The sequence below is a fragment of the Dicentrarchus labrax genome, unplaced genomic scaffold, assembly GCF_905237075.1.
Source record: "Dicentrarchus labrax unplaced genomic scaffold, dlabrax2021, whole genome shotgun sequence".
Lineage (NCBI taxonomy): Eukaryota > Metazoa > Chordata > Actinopteri > Moronidae > Dicentrarchus > Dicentrarchus labrax.
The window spans coordinates 12,589,866-12,605,280 of NW_026136707.1; the positions used below are offsets into that span (position 1 = coordinate 12,589,866).

General features: G+C 41.5%; 1 protein-coding gene across 1 annotated transcript in view; it reads right to left on the bottom strand.

Moving 5' to 3' along the window:
* Window positions 1-2,475: 2,475 nt before the first annotated feature.
* Window positions 2,476-15,415, bottom strand: part of galnt1 (UDP-N-acetyl-alpha-D-galactosamine:polypeptide N-acetylgalactosaminyltransferase 1) — a 42,014-nt gene continuing 29,074 nt past the window's right edge. The window contains exons 5-14 of the mRNA XM_051406525.1: window positions 13,827-13,993; window positions 13,011-13,138; window positions 12,795-12,874; window positions 12,218-12,388; window positions 9,983-10,100; window positions 9,456-9,636; window positions 7,754-7,893; window positions 7,486-7,584; window positions 7,197-7,331; window positions 2,476-6,216 (exon numbers count right to left, since the gene is read on the bottom strand). Coding sequence (XP_051262485.1) covers window positions 6,070-6,216; window positions 7,197-7,331; window positions 7,486-7,584; window positions 7,754-7,893; window positions 9,456-9,636; window positions 9,983-10,100; window positions 12,218-12,388; window positions 12,795-12,874; window positions 13,011-13,138; window positions 13,827-13,993 — 1,366 coding nt within the window. The 3' untranslated portion in view covers window positions 2,476-6,069. The remainder of the gene's footprint in view (window positions 6,217-7,196; window positions 7,332-7,485; window positions 7,585-7,753; window positions 7,894-9,455; window positions 9,637-9,982; window positions 10,101-12,217; window positions 12,389-12,794; window positions 12,875-13,010; window positions 13,139-13,826; window positions 13,994-15,415) is intronic.

The following is a 15,415-nucleotide window of genomic DNA, read 5'->3' on the forward strand; positions in this document are numbered from 1 at the left end:
CATTCCTCCATACAAAATGCCTCCAGTTCAGTCAGGTTTCTTGGCTTCTGTGCGTAGACAGCCTGCTTCAACGATGCTGGAACGATGAACAACTGCACCATCAGCAGCCAGATGTTCTTGTAGTTCTCTGGAGGTGGTCTGTGGCTTGTCTGTGACCATTCTAACCATCCTTCGCCTGTGCTTTTCCTGTATTTTTTTCGGCCTACCACATCTTTCCTTCACAAGGACTGTTCTTGAGGCCTTCCATTTCAGCACTACATTTCTGACGGTGGAGACAGACAGTCCAAACCTTCCAGATAATTTCTTGTACCCTTCTCCTAATTCATAATAATGAATTATCTTACTTTTTAGGTCAGTGGAGAGTTGTTTAGAGGCCCCCATGTTGCCACACTCTAAGAAAGAACCTAGGACAAGCACAGCCAGCAATTACCTATGTTAAACAGCCTTTTTCATGATTGGTTCCACCTGTCTTTGTAATTGAAGGTCTTACGAGCTAATCAAAGCAATTTTGTGCTGCAACCTGTCAGCTATAAATCCCTACAGGTCTTGAAATGAATGCGATTAAAAGGGTGCCCAAACTTTTGTACATCCCATATTTTAACATTTAATTTTATTATAATAAAACTATGTAATACTACTCTAAGAATTTTGGTCTGGAAAACACTCAAATGTCTACATCTCTGTAGGAAAACAAATCTTGTTGCTGTGATCTTCTCTTATAAAGGTAGAGCAAATTATCATGAAATCTCAGAGGGGTGCCCAAACTTTTGCATACCACTGTATTTATATAATTACTAAACATAATAGTGTAACTTTAATCGTATAGTAGTTGAAGGCTGAGCTGATTTGAACTACTTTCTATATTGTTTAGTATATAAAAAGTGATAACTTAAGCTGTCAAATAACTGTAATGGAGTAAAAAGTACAATATTGTTTGAATATTATCTGAAATGTAGTCGAGTAGAAAATGTTCCGAGGAAATGGAAATACTCTCTAAATTATACTTAAGTACTTGAGTAAATATTACTTACTTTCTTTCCTAACAATCCCAATGTGAGAGACTTGAACAGGCAAATGTTCAGGGATTATTTGTTTGAAGAGAAATGGGGCCATTGTCACTGTCATAGTTCAAACAAACACCAAACAGGTTGTTCTGGAGGACTGGGTTGTACTGGGAAGCTTCCACGTGGGATTATGTTAAACTGTGTGAATATAAAACCGGCTGCAAACTGAGGAAAAATAATCCAACTCCGCCTGTATAAATAAAAGTTAAAACTTCCGTCTGTGTTTGTGTGAGTTGAGTCAGATGGTGTCATCTGTTCTGTGAAGGCTTTACAGATTGTCAATGTGTCAGCGAGGCTGTGTACAGATGGACTGCATAAATATCAAATCCATGAAAAAAGTACGGCTGCCAGTAAAACCAGGCACCTTTCAAATAAGGTCTCCAGTAAATGAATCAACAATCACGTTGACCACAAGATGATATTCATATCATATTTCAAATCAAAGTTGTTAAATATGTGTGGAAGTACTTTCAGGCTTTTCTGATATTAGTCATTAAATATCTATAGTTTTATAATTAAGTTGTTCCCAACTAAAATTTAAATATAAAGTAGTTTATTCTCAAATGGCAAGTCTTTTTGATCTATATACAGCGTCAGTGCTGAATGTGGGGCACCAGAAAATGTAGGATATCTAATGTTGTACTGCAGAAACTATGCTACAGAACAAAAAAAAAACTATGTGGACTGCATGAGACTGCAGTTTGAAATGTTCTGGGAACAGTGATCTGTGCTCTTGCTTTACCTACGACCCAGAGGTAGTTTTAATACAGTAACTATCAGGTTTATAGTTAACGTTAAGGGTAACCAGTGTTACAACAAGATGTGAAAGCTCAAAGTCCAGAAAGACCTTCCTACCTGAGAGCTCATGCCGAATTAAACCACAGTCTGATCACACACTGATAATCTGTAAAAAAGCAAAGGAGATCTTATTGTTAAAATAAAAAAACATATTCCACCAGAGACTTTAATCAATTCATAGAAAGAAAGAAGAAACCAACCAGAAAATAATACATCCTAATAACCTCAGTTGAAGCTCCACATGGACGATGCTGCTGCTGGCCGCTGTCTCAGGTTCAGTTTAAAATGAGCTCTGTGGCTTATAAAACCTGCTGGTTAATGTAACAGCCTGTAAAACAAGATAAAACCTCCCTTTGAACAGGTAAAAACTAAATTAGTTCAGTCAAAGCAATACATTTTTCATGTTATGATCCATTTCTTTCTTCTCCTTCTTACATATATTGCATCAGTACTATTGTCAATGATACTATACATCATTTGTATATGTGTATATATATTATGAGCTAATACTTACTGGTATTATGAAGTAATAACTGCTGATTATTGTAATAATTTAACTTCATTTCTTTGTGAGAAAACATTCAACATACAGCCAGTTCCACTCAGCCAAAGATGAGTCTAAATTAAAGAGATTTAATTTAAGCAGCTTAATAATAAAATCAAGGCTCATTTTCACAAACAAGGATCAATAAAACAAAATAAAAAACAACCAAATTAGATGGACACAATTCCAAGTTTATAAATTCACTCTGTTCCTCTGAACACGCTTCAATATTCTGTCTTTTCGTGGAGCTTCCCTCCGGGCCGCAGTCTGATTCGGCTTTGATCCATTTCTTCAGATCAAAGGCTCCACATAGTTCTTCTGAAGTCTGCAGCACATAAACCAGAGCAGAGTCTTCCTGAACTCTCGCAGCTCTAAATCTCCTTAACGGCAGAATCACTCACTTCAGCGAGTCAGGTGTCTCCTTGAAGACGACTCTTCTTGGATCTACAGGGCAGATTCATCTTCATGTGGAGCAGGACGAATCAGAGGAACTGATTGACTTTTTGACATCTGGGTTCTCCTGCCTGTCTGACCACAGAGTACATTGAGACCAATGCATCTTAAATTGGAGATAAAATGTCAACTAGAATGAGGAACCTATAGCAGCATCTCTTTTACTACACAGATGATTTGAGAAAACAAATGCATCTTATATTAAAGGTGTGTATGCAAAACGCCGCTGTCTTGTCTTCCTGATGGCTCTCGGAGGGTCTAATCCTGACAAATGAATAATTCAACACATCACGTCAAGGAGTTTGAAATAATCCACCCTCCACGAAACATGCAGTGAGTCTGCTGCCCGACTCTATTACCTTCACTGCACTGTCATGTTTATTAAATAGACAGAAGAGTCCCATTTCCCCACAAGACTTATCTTGCTTCTGCCCAGACTCACCTCTTCTAAAGCAATGTGCTTTTCTCTGTGGAGAGATAAGAGAGATTATGATCTTTTAACACCCATGGGTGCTTCATGCGGCAGCGGTCACATTTTAGACACACCATGACCACGTGGTTGCCCAACTCTTGCTCTCTCTGTTAACTGAATTCTAGTTTTTACATGTGGGTCCCTGTGTTGTTTGAATATTGCACCAACACCGCGGGTTTCCACTGAGAAACTGCACAAAGTAATGTAGCAATGTGCCAACAGAGGCAGACTAAAAACCGCAAGCTAGAAAACATGGATGTAAACAGTGCATGATTTGAAATATTTAAACAAATGATTCACATGGAAGGAAACGCACGAGACATTTGTCAGACCTCGAGGATACACACAGAGGGCCGTTTGGTGAGAAACACTGAATGTAAACCTAACTTTTGTTTGTTTACAAGAAAAAAAAACTGTTGTTGTCAAGAACGAATGTGAAAGTGTGTTCAGACAAAAAGAAGCAGAAATCAACATTTTCCTCGTATTGTTCTGTAAACCTTTTTCGCCTTTATTTTCTACATTTGGATCAGCTCAGTGTGGAAGCCTGGACATGTCAATTTACTTCGAACCCCCACCCCGCAAAAATCAGAACAATCATTACCCTCCCTCTGTCTCACAATCAAAAAAAGAAAACGTTCACATCTTCACCACACAGTCACTCTCTCAGACATTAAATCAGTCGACGGCCTCCTCTCTCGCGACCACGTCCACAACAAAGATGAACCGGTGTCCTACTGTATGTGTAAACCCCTCCTCCACTGGAGGAAGCTGAAATGGTTAAAACCTTAATGAAAATCACCTCTCCTGCTCTGACTCGCAGCCCAGGAGTGATTAAAAAAAAAAAAAAAAAAAAAAAAAAGAATAAAGAAAGCATGATGGCTGAAATGAGAATGACACTCATGTAACTGTTCAGCTGTCTGGCTCACTGTGATATGAATAGTGAAATACGGCAGGTGAGCTTGCAAAGTGAGATATGTAGTTACGGATTAAGATATGTCTGCTGCTGCTGCTCTCTTTCTAATCCACAGTTCAACTCTACACTCCCTTCAGCTCTCTACAATTATTATTCTGTCCCTGATTAAGTCTCCTAAAACACCTCAGCGACGTCTCTTTGATATTCTAACAACCGGCTTTCCAGGCTTCCTTTCCTACTGTAGATTCGTCCTCAGGAGAGAGCAGAGACTCGCCTGTTTAGAAAATAAAAGCAGCTTTTTTCCTCTTTTGTACAGACGCAGGGATACGCTGATCTTCTGTCTGTCTACGCTACGGGCTGTCCAACAGCGAAGGAATCTGAGAGCTGTTTGTTCTAGTAAACAGGGAGCTGATGGACTAGGATTAGTACTGAAGACACGTGCTCGCACCAACGCATCCGTCCACACACACTCCACTGCAGGAAAGAAGCCCTTGGAGTGTATTTTTTTAAGAGGTCATTGAGAAGAAGATATGACAAAATGGATTAAAATATCAGGCTAGTGCAGCCTTTTTCCTATATGTATACATGATGCACGTTTGTGTGTGTGTGTGTGTGTGTGTGTGTGTGACACTATGTAGTGCCTTATGGGAGAGTTCCCTTATGGTTTAACACTACGTTAGATTAGGCAGTGAGCATCAGTTACATATGCAGAGTCCTCTGTGTGTATGTGTGTGTGTGTGTGTGTTAGCTCTATGTTAAACATCTTTAAAGACAACAGAGACGGACAGACAGACTAGGGTTACTGCTCTGTGGCACTCTCACAGGACTGTAGAAACAGACAAAACCATGTAAAAACTGGACATAGAAATCTCAAGATATCACAAACATCATATTTCTCTATCTCTAGATCTCTGCCGAGGGCAGACGTCAAGTCCTCGTGTTCGGTCCTCTTGTTTTTTTTTTTATACGCAGTCCCTTGGAAATTCCTCAGCAAGGAAGCTCCAGTCTGAAGGATGAAATGCTGAGGAGTAACACCAGAGGGAGACATACACTGCTGCAAGACTGTAGGAGGGGCTCTGAGACACGCACACATGACAGTCTCACACACACGCAGGCTCACTTACACATGCACCCTTCTTCATAGGAGTTCACCAGAGTTCATTTTCAAAATCCATTACAAAATTAAATAAAAAAAGAGAAAGAAATCAACAAGGAATTCAGCCCTCTTCTCAAAGCTTACATTCATCTCAGAATATACACACCCATTCTCTCTCTCTCTCTCTCTCTCACACACACACACACACACACACACACACACACACACACACACACACACACACACACACACACACACACACACACACACACACACACACACACACACACACGAGTGCACACACTCTCTCATAAGAGGCAGTCAGTAAACGTTAAGTGATGAGTTAAGGGGTGGACTGCTATGTCCAGGGAAGCTGTGACTGCAGAACCTCGACTCCACCAGTCTCATATCCACGCCCAGAAGCGAGTCACTCTCTGTGGTTAAAATCTCTTTAAAACAACAAAATGAACGTAAAAACAAACAGCCATCGTCTCCTAGAGGGAGTCTTTTGTCGCGTCTCGCTCTGAGGAGGGTCAAACACACTCCTCCCTCTGATTTCTGGCAGAGGTAGTACCGTCCAATCCGTCCTCCTCTCTTCCCAAATCCCCTCATGGGAAGTCTTTCCTTTCCTGGTGCCCAATTTTAATAAACACCGTCTGTTCCCCTGATTGCTTACTCTGGGCCGCTGTGTGTGTGAGTGTGTGTGTTTGTGAGGAGTGTGGAGCGTGGTCAGAAGACCTCTGGTAGTGTGACGTTGCGGAGTAGCCACTGTTGGGAGCGTGTGTGTGTGCAGTCTCTGACGCTGGGAACCTGGCTGTCCTCCTCGCTGGCCTTGTCCAGGCACTGGTTGCTGTTGACGTGGATCAGGGTCAGCTTCTGCACGGCAGGGAAACACAGAGAGAGAGAGTGTGTGTGTGTGAGAGGATGCAAGTCGATGTCTTTTATTGGTTCATTTGAATTCACAAGGGCATGTAAATAAATAAATATTCAAATAATCTATCTGTAGACAAGGATTCTCGTAGTCTCAATTTCAGAATGTTTTGTTTATTTTTGGCTTAGTTCAGTGTGAGGCACGCTGTGGTTAAGTTGGGTAACGTGTCAACGAGGATATATCGGCCTAAACCTGAAGACAATAAATAACCCACTAACTGAAATGACAGCTGGTCTTAAATATGTTCTGTCATACTGTACGTGGATCAGTGATATGCTCAATTTGTTATTTTCAGTTTAAATCAAATCTAGGAATGAATGTGTTCCTTTTTATTTATTAAGGAAAAAATAATCTGACTATTCTCTATCTCTCAAATCTCGATTTTCTTTACTTAGTTAAAGAACATTTTGTGAATAATCAGCATTTCATTTGTGTTTTTCCTTAATCTTTCTTAATTTTCTATTATTGGATGCATTGAGCTGTTTACTGTAAACTGTCTTGGCAACAGGAAACAGTGAAACTTTTGGATGAGTAGGGACATGAAATCAAAGTTATAATCAGTTCAGACCAATCATCTCCTTTTGATAAATTAGGGTATTTGTTGGTGAAAATTGAGGAAAAACTTATTTTCTTTTTAAGCTGCTTTATTGTTTGTTTTTTTGCTTTTTGTCAACTTCATTGTTTTCATTTAATCCGTCTTGTTTTATTTATACTAGTTTCAAATAGAAAAAAAACACATGATGAGCCTCCAAAATATAAAACTTTCCTTTTCTGGTTTAAATTAACTCTCAATTTTCTGTACGTTTCGAGACCTGCGTGAGAACCCCTCTGTGTGCGAGCTTGTGTACATTTACTCTATTAATGCATTCATTATTTCCCTGCATATACCGTTAACATGTACATTTTCATTATTTCTGCCACTCACCACAGGGTCGTACTCCCAGAGCTGGTTGCCTTTGAGGTGATGGCACTTGAGCATCATGACGGGCCCGTTTAGTTTGGACACGTCTAGACACAGGTCGTCTGTCCTGATCTCCTTATTGGCCGTGTAGGAGAAAACCTGCACGTCACGCAAACAGGTTCCACATTTTAAAACAAATCTCTTTCATCTTTTGCACATTCTTACTTGGGCTTCTTTCTCTCATGATTACTACTAGGGAGTACCATAATATAACTGTGGCAAACAGTGTTTCATTGTCTTGGTTCTCAGATACCTGGTTGCCTCCCATGCCATGACAGTTGAAAATGCCGACTTTTTCATTCTCCTTGCGGGCCATGTTGTCCAGGCACTGGTTGGTCTCCACGTTACGGATCTGAACAGAATTCACACACAGAAAGCACATTAAGAAAACACCATTACCCTTTAATTCAAACAAGATTCAGATTTGTTATGACTGCTTGGATTTCAGCAAGGCAGTGACTCGTAAGATGCATTTGTGTGTGCGTGTGCATGTGTGTGTGTGTGTGTGAGAATGATCGTACCTCTCCTAGGGAGTAGTAGTGCCTCGGGATCTGGGAGTCAGGGTAGACGTTCTCCAAGTACCAACTGAACGGTTTACATTGAAGCTTTTGTCTCAGAGCTGAACGAGACGTGATGTCACCGTAGTCCACTTTAGTCACACCTGGACACACACACACACACACACACACACACACACACACACACACACACACACACACACACACACACACACACACACACACACACACACACACACACACACACACACACACACACGTCAGTATTAGTACTATTACACCAAACAACATTCATACAGCCAAGTGTTTGTTGAAAGTGTGTTCAAGCAGGATTATTTAAAGGGTCTCGTTTGTAAAGTAGAACAAGGCCACACATTGATTTCAAGCACCCAAACTCAGAAAACTAGTATCATTGAATTGCAGAGCTCACTTATCTGATGGTCAAGTACCTAAAAAAGCCTAATGTTGAAGTGACACTATTGAAACCTCTATATGCTAGGTGGAGCTAGCTCCTTTGCAGAGGTCAGCAGCTGTAGTCGGCCTGAATGCATGACTGAAAAGATAAAAAAAACCCAACAACCTTTAACAACTTTAAAACCAATCCCACAAACATTTCAAAGCAGCCTCGCAGGGATAATCCACTTCTTTGTTGTCAGTAATGATGTATGAGTTGGCTCAATATGTCCTAAACACTCAGATAGCAGATGTGTTGGTTCACCCACGTTGGAGTACCTGCCTCCTACTCCTCCACTGATGATGAGTGTGAGGAATCTCATGCTCCATTTTTTATAGGATGTGCAGGGTCAGACTAACCATTGCGTGAGCTATAACAGAAGCTCTCCTGACTGGAAGAGCAGGAAACAGGCACTCTAATGTGTTGTACAGCCTGGCTGCAGGTCTCCGAATTGCTGTCTCGTTTTAGTGATTCCAAACTGTCTAGTGTTGTGTTTCCCCAGGTGGAAAAACAGACAATCAAAGCTGTGGGTAAAAATGAGGAGGACTTCTTCCTGTGCCTTAGCTAGATAAATAGCGACGATAGAGACATGGCCACAGAAATGGCGATAAGCTGTACAGGTTGTTGTGAGTTGACTTACATGACCCCTGAACCAACCTATTTCCTCGATTGACAACGTTAAAATAACTGTGCCGAGCAACCGCTACCATTAACATCTTCTGTGCCAACTGAAAGTAACTTACAAAAAGGACAGACTCATCAGTTTTGAATAAATAAATATCCCTCCGAAACCAAAACCGGCTGACATGTTTGGCATGTTTAGATCTGGTTTGACAATAACAGAACAGTTTACTAAACAAAAGTGAGTGAGTTTGTGAGCGAGTTCAAAGTTAGGTGCTTTGCATCTAAAAATATTCTCTACTTAGGGAGTTTTGGTTTACTTTTGGTTGTCTCTCCTTTGCCAGCTTGTGGGAATGTGTGTGTGTTTGTGTGAGTCAATAGATGCTTAGTAGCGTGAAATTACTCGCCGCCCCCCGTCCCGCACTGTTGGGTCACCACTGCAATATCACACTGTCACTGGGTTAATGGATAGATCACAACTGCCACAGAGATTAACCTCCACGCATGAGCACATACATGCGTACTTGCCTGAGAACACACGCACACGCACACGCACACACACACACACACACACACACACACACACACACACACACACACACACACACACACACACACACACCAACTCACCAGGAGAGATAATATAGAAGAAGTTTTTAAATTCATCCATCCAGACTTCTGCCAGGCGCCGGTTGTTTTTGTTGATGATCTGTCCCGTTCCTCCGGGAAACGTGTAGGGCGTTGCCTTTCTGAAGACGTGACCGACGTGAGAGCATGTGACAATCTCTAGCGTCCCACCGCACTGCCAAATCTGTGAAGCACAAAGAACACACATATAGAGTATTACTGTGTAGAATAGACATACTGTATGTACAGGCCTAACCTCTGCAAAGGCTGACCAGTGAACTCTACTGGGAGATGGATGACGCACATTGGTCCTGCCTGTGTTGTGACAGTCTGAATAAAGTTTGATTGAACGCCAGTCAGAATGACGCCTGACAAAGTATTAGTCAAGTCAACAATTTAGTCAGAGTGAAACGCACAAGTGTAATGTACGCATGTGTGTGTGTTTCTGACCCTGAGCAGACACTTCTGAATGCCTGCCAGTGCTTGGAAGAATACAGTCATGTCAATTGGCTGTGGGTGTGTTCACTCACTCTGAAAGAGATTTCCAGGTTCTCTCCACCCCAGATGTCCATGCCTGCGTCATACGTGCCGATCTCCTGGAAATAATCTCTGTCTATGGAGAACAAGCCGCCTGCCATGGTGGGAGTCCTAGAGAGAGAGACAGGAGAGCAGCGTAAATGAAGATCGAGGTTGGTTAGTGCCACTTAATTCACCGATGGCCGGCTTTCTAAAGGTCACACCGTATCTTCAGATCCCATCAGAGTTTTATATTTCACCGCTTTCACCCTCTGTACTTCATGGTTTTCCTGTTTTTTTCATTCTCTGTTTTTCTGCTCACTTCACTGTTGGTTGTGTCAGTGTTTAATGGCCTCAATGCTCTCCCCCCCTATTTCTCCCCCTCGCAGAATGGTTTCCTCCTTTGTAGATCAGGTTTATTTTCTTTACAGCCTGTTTTTGCTTTCATTTAACTTCAACGTTCAGTCACCAACACACAATACCTTGCATACAAACGGATAAACACAGATGAAACACAACCTGAGAGCACACAGGGTAATGGTGTGCTTGCAGCACTTGGCTGAGATGAGGAAATAATAAGCAACACAAATACTAGCTTGATGAACAACACACAGATGTTGTTTAACAACACTAGATTATAACTGTACAATTATGGCAATATTAATAATAGATACGTCCTTTTCTTTTTACTGTAAACGTATCAAAGCCCTTTAAACTCTTCAGCTTACAATTAAATCACTACTTTTTGCAAGACTCAAACACATCACAGTAAAAACAAACAAAAGCTACTCATTTGTGGGAATCTTTGAAATCTACACTGCAGCACGAAACGATTTCTAATTAAAGACATTTATCTAAACAGTGAGCGTCTTATCACTTACAATGATAACAGTATTTACATCCTAAACCACACTGTGACATTGAAATAAACATAAACACTGCTACAATGAAAAGCAAAAATTATAAATACAGGTCAGTGTTTTGTACCAAGTAAATCAAAAAGTATTTCTGTCATGTGTTTTTTCCCCAGGTGATGCTGTGGTAAACTCTCTCAGCTTTTTGTCGGCAGGATTTACAGCATATTATTGACACAAGATAATTTAATATGTTCAGAGGATTTTTATAAATCTTATTTAGACCTTGGATACTTGTGTTTTTTTTCTGTCCAATAGCTGGAAAGAGATACTTTCCAAGTGACCTCAGACTTTTGCACAGTACTGTAAATTACAAGGTAGATGAGCCCATAACAACCAGTTTAGCTGAGGTTTCCTCCTGTACCGTCACTCCACGAGGCTCCTCAGAGTCACAGCAACAGGCCCATAGCTTGCCATGCACAGGCAGATGAAGTTTAAATTCCAAACACCAAATGCACATGTGAGAAGTTGAAATCACGTCAGCGTTACTTCTACTCCTGACGTATTCTACTGTATCTACTCACTCTATGTGAGCTATATTGGTGCACGACTGAAACCTAAAACACAAGCTTTATTCTGAAAAATTGTTTGTGCAATAGCTTTCAGTTCTTCACAAATATGTAGAACTACTTCGTGACAGGACAGGGTTTATGTAAATCATGTCATTAGTGTGAAGTACTTCTTAATATCCTACCCTGACACTACAACCCATTTTTGTTTTTTAGGCCACTTATAAGACACCCTTAGGAACATTTTGTCACGCAGAGCTGTGAAAAACAACCAAAAACAGGGGCACAGAGTGTTACATAAGATATATTATGTGTGTGACCTTGAATAATGGCGTCAAGCATGCTTAGAAACAAGAGCAGGAAGGAGAGATGATAGACAGGCAGAAATAGGCATGGGCCATGAGAAATGATACAAGGAGCAAAATTACACAGAATCTTACATAAACATATTGACTTTAGCTACAGAGGGAAGTTCAACCTATATTCTTGCAGTATTTCTGCCTTAGTTAGGAACATTTTATGATTATTAACTGTGGTTAATTAAATGGTGATGTGCTATTAGTCTGTGCACATCAATTGTAAATACCTATCAGCAACGCTCAAGCTCACTAGATAGGAGTTATTTCAAACAGCTGACTGACTGTGTTAGTGTGTCTGATTCATGTCATATTTTACTAATGATTCCATTTTGTCCCTGTAGGCAAATTCTCTTTTCACTTCACTCAACAGAGAGGTCAGGGCCAGCTGCACAACAGAAGCCCCTGGAGCTGGTGGGTATTTAACCACTAGCTGAAACCCGGATCGTATGATTTGCTTTATCACCCACCTGACAGGCAGCGTGCGGTCTCCTTTGCGGCGGTCCATCTCTCTCTGGGGAACAGGGTACCAGCGAAAGTTGAGCTTCCAGTTGAAGCCCCCGTACGTCATGTCAGATCCCGCCATGTACTCGAAGGTGTCATCGCTGATCACGTCGATGATGGGGCACACCACTGTTCTCCTATAGAAAATAGAAACACAACACATCAACACACACGCACGCACGCACGCACACGCACACGCACATTGATCAGCCTGCTGTTCATAACCTTGGGTGGTCATCAATCACGACTAAGTGCTCCTCTGCAAGGTGTGGCACCTCCAGAACCAAATTCATTTAAACAATGTACCATGCTGTGACTTCCCATCACCCATCACTCATCATACCTTCTAAATCCTATTTTGTTTGTGTGTGTGTGTGTGTTTATGTGAGTACCTGCTTGCAGGAAGCAGTTAAGACAGAATGAGTAATTAAGCATCAAATAAACACAAGGGCAAGCCCCCGCAGGATCAACAATAGTTTATTGATTTTTTTTTTTTATGCTTGCCGTTGGAGTGTGTGTCTTTTGTGTATGTGCGCGCCTTACTTGTCTTGTTTGATGCGGGCGAGCAGAGGCTCTAGCCACCCCGTTGTGCATTCACAATGAGCATCCAGAAAGGTTATGACCTAGAAACACAGAGAGAACACATTAGACAAACCTGACAGTGCACACACCATATGGAGTTCAGGTCACTGGGTGGTGGGCATCACATATGTGCACACGCACACGCACGCACGCACGCACACACGCACGCACACACACCTGTCCAGTGGAGAGGGATGCTCCCTTGAGGCGAGCACGAATAAGTCCAGACCGCTGCTCCATCCTCACCACTCTGACAGGGACTTCCAGCCTTCTGACATACTGCTCCAAGGGCCGCTTAAGGAAATCTTAAAAGTACAAACACATAGAAAAAACTTCAATAAACACACATAAGCCCACACACAAGACGGACACACACACACACACACACACACACACACACACACACACACACACACACACACACACACACACACACACACACACACACACACACACACACACACACACACAGAAGCTGGACTACATGCTACTCATCCAAACTATTGTTTCTGCAGCCACAGATCAAAAGGTTAAGTGTGTGCTTGTGTTTTTTTGCTTGTGTGAATGTGCCTTAGCACGCCTGCCGACACCCTTTCTACCTGCAGAGAGCCCCTCCTCCCCCTCCCCAACACACACGCCCTCTGACTTGCACTATCCAACCTGAGGTCCCATAGGGTGAAATGGTGCTGTGTGGTGGCGGCTGGGGGGGGATTGAGGGTAATAACAGAGTGTAATCCCTGCGGCTGGCGAATTAAAGACCTAATCTCCCCCAAACAGGGATTAGCAGCATTGCATAGGGTGGAGTGGCACACACATAGCCTATATATGCTGACTGGCTGTTGGGCAACAGCACAGACACACTCTCACAAACACACACACACACAAACCCAGCAAAATCATACAGTAGCTCTAAAAAAATAGGCTAAGCCTCAAACAAGAGGCACAAGCACTGAAGGAATTATCTGCAGTGTTTGCGTGTGTGTGTGTGTATACCTCGCTCGCTTGCATCGTCCACCAGGACAATCTCCTCCAGCAATGTGTGTGGAGAGCGGTCAATGACGGAGTGGACGGTTCGCAGCAGTGTGCTCCACGCCTCATTATGAAATACAATCACCACGCTGGTACGAGGAAGATTATCTGGGTATAACTTGTTCTTGCACCTGCAAAGAGGAAACAAGACATTCAAATAAAATAGTTAAAGCTGCTTTTGATATGGAATGCAAAGCAAATTTCAAATCATTCAAACACTACACAGGCAACACACTGTCAAAATCACATGGCACAACAACAGAAAGTGAGTGAACTGCATCAAAATCTCACACAGACACGGTTTCACAAAGTCAACCACATGTGCGATAAGTGAAGTTGTAGGCTTTTAACACAGACAAAACTGAACTGACAGAGACAGAGCGAGAGAAGAGAAAAACATTCTAGTAGAGACATCACAATCCAGCTTCTGTCTGATTGTAAGAGACTGTTACAGGGAGAGCGAGAGAGCTGCAGCTAAAGTGACTCTACACAAGGAGGAGATGAACAAGAGGGAAATGGCTGGGACTTCAACATCAACTAAACCGTATTAGTCAGTCACGGAGTCACTGCATTAATCAGATAATCATTTATGGCCTCGTAAAAAATCATATTGAATTACTTGTTTGAACTACTGAATTCAAACAAAGAAAACTGTGAGTGAATAATGAGCAAGCAACCAAGCGTATGTCCCCAAATTTAGACGGAAAAAGACAGACACACAGAATTAGCAGGTCAGCATGATGACAGTTGATTAGTGATGCTAATTAGAGTGTGAGTCATTATCATAGCAGTGTAGTGCACACACACGGAACTCTCTTATTGAGACACAGAGGAGAGCAGGCATGAGTGGAGATGGATATTAGTGAAGTGAAGACTGTCACAGGCTTATTTATATATTCCCTGAGAAATTATCCAACTGGTGGGTTTGCTTTGTAGCCTGGCATTGCCAGACTAATTCGTAAATGCCAGAGCAAATGAAACATCATTAGCTCTGCAGATTTGTCTGGTTCCCAGCCTATTTGCTTTGTTTAGGTGATTAAATACAAAGTTTGTGTAATTTAAATTACACCTGAACACTTTCCAAAGCATAGATAATGGTTTTAAGGTTCATTTTCTACCTTCCAGGCAGCCATTGATTAAGGTTTATTTGATTTTAGTATAAAAGTGCAGAAACCTCTTTGATGTTGCTAGTTCAACACAGTCAAAGTTTATTTTTACCTTCATTATTTAAAAAAAAGCAAAATCTGCATCTGTTTTTTATGATACTTAGTACTTTCATAATACATCATACACCATATCAGAAGACTGTATCTGTATTGGGTTGTAAAAAAGACAATTTTTCAATTTGGGTGTTCTTACTAAAGAGTAACTGATGACATTTAAGGGAGTGTCATTTCAGAGTTACAGTATGCAGACTACAGTAGATGCTGCACAGAAAAACACACATCCACACACTACACTGCAAAATGTATGTACAAAAGACATCTCTAAATGAATAAAATAAAATAAACCACAAAGAAAGTACATGTCCGTTTTGCTAAGGCTTTCCAGAA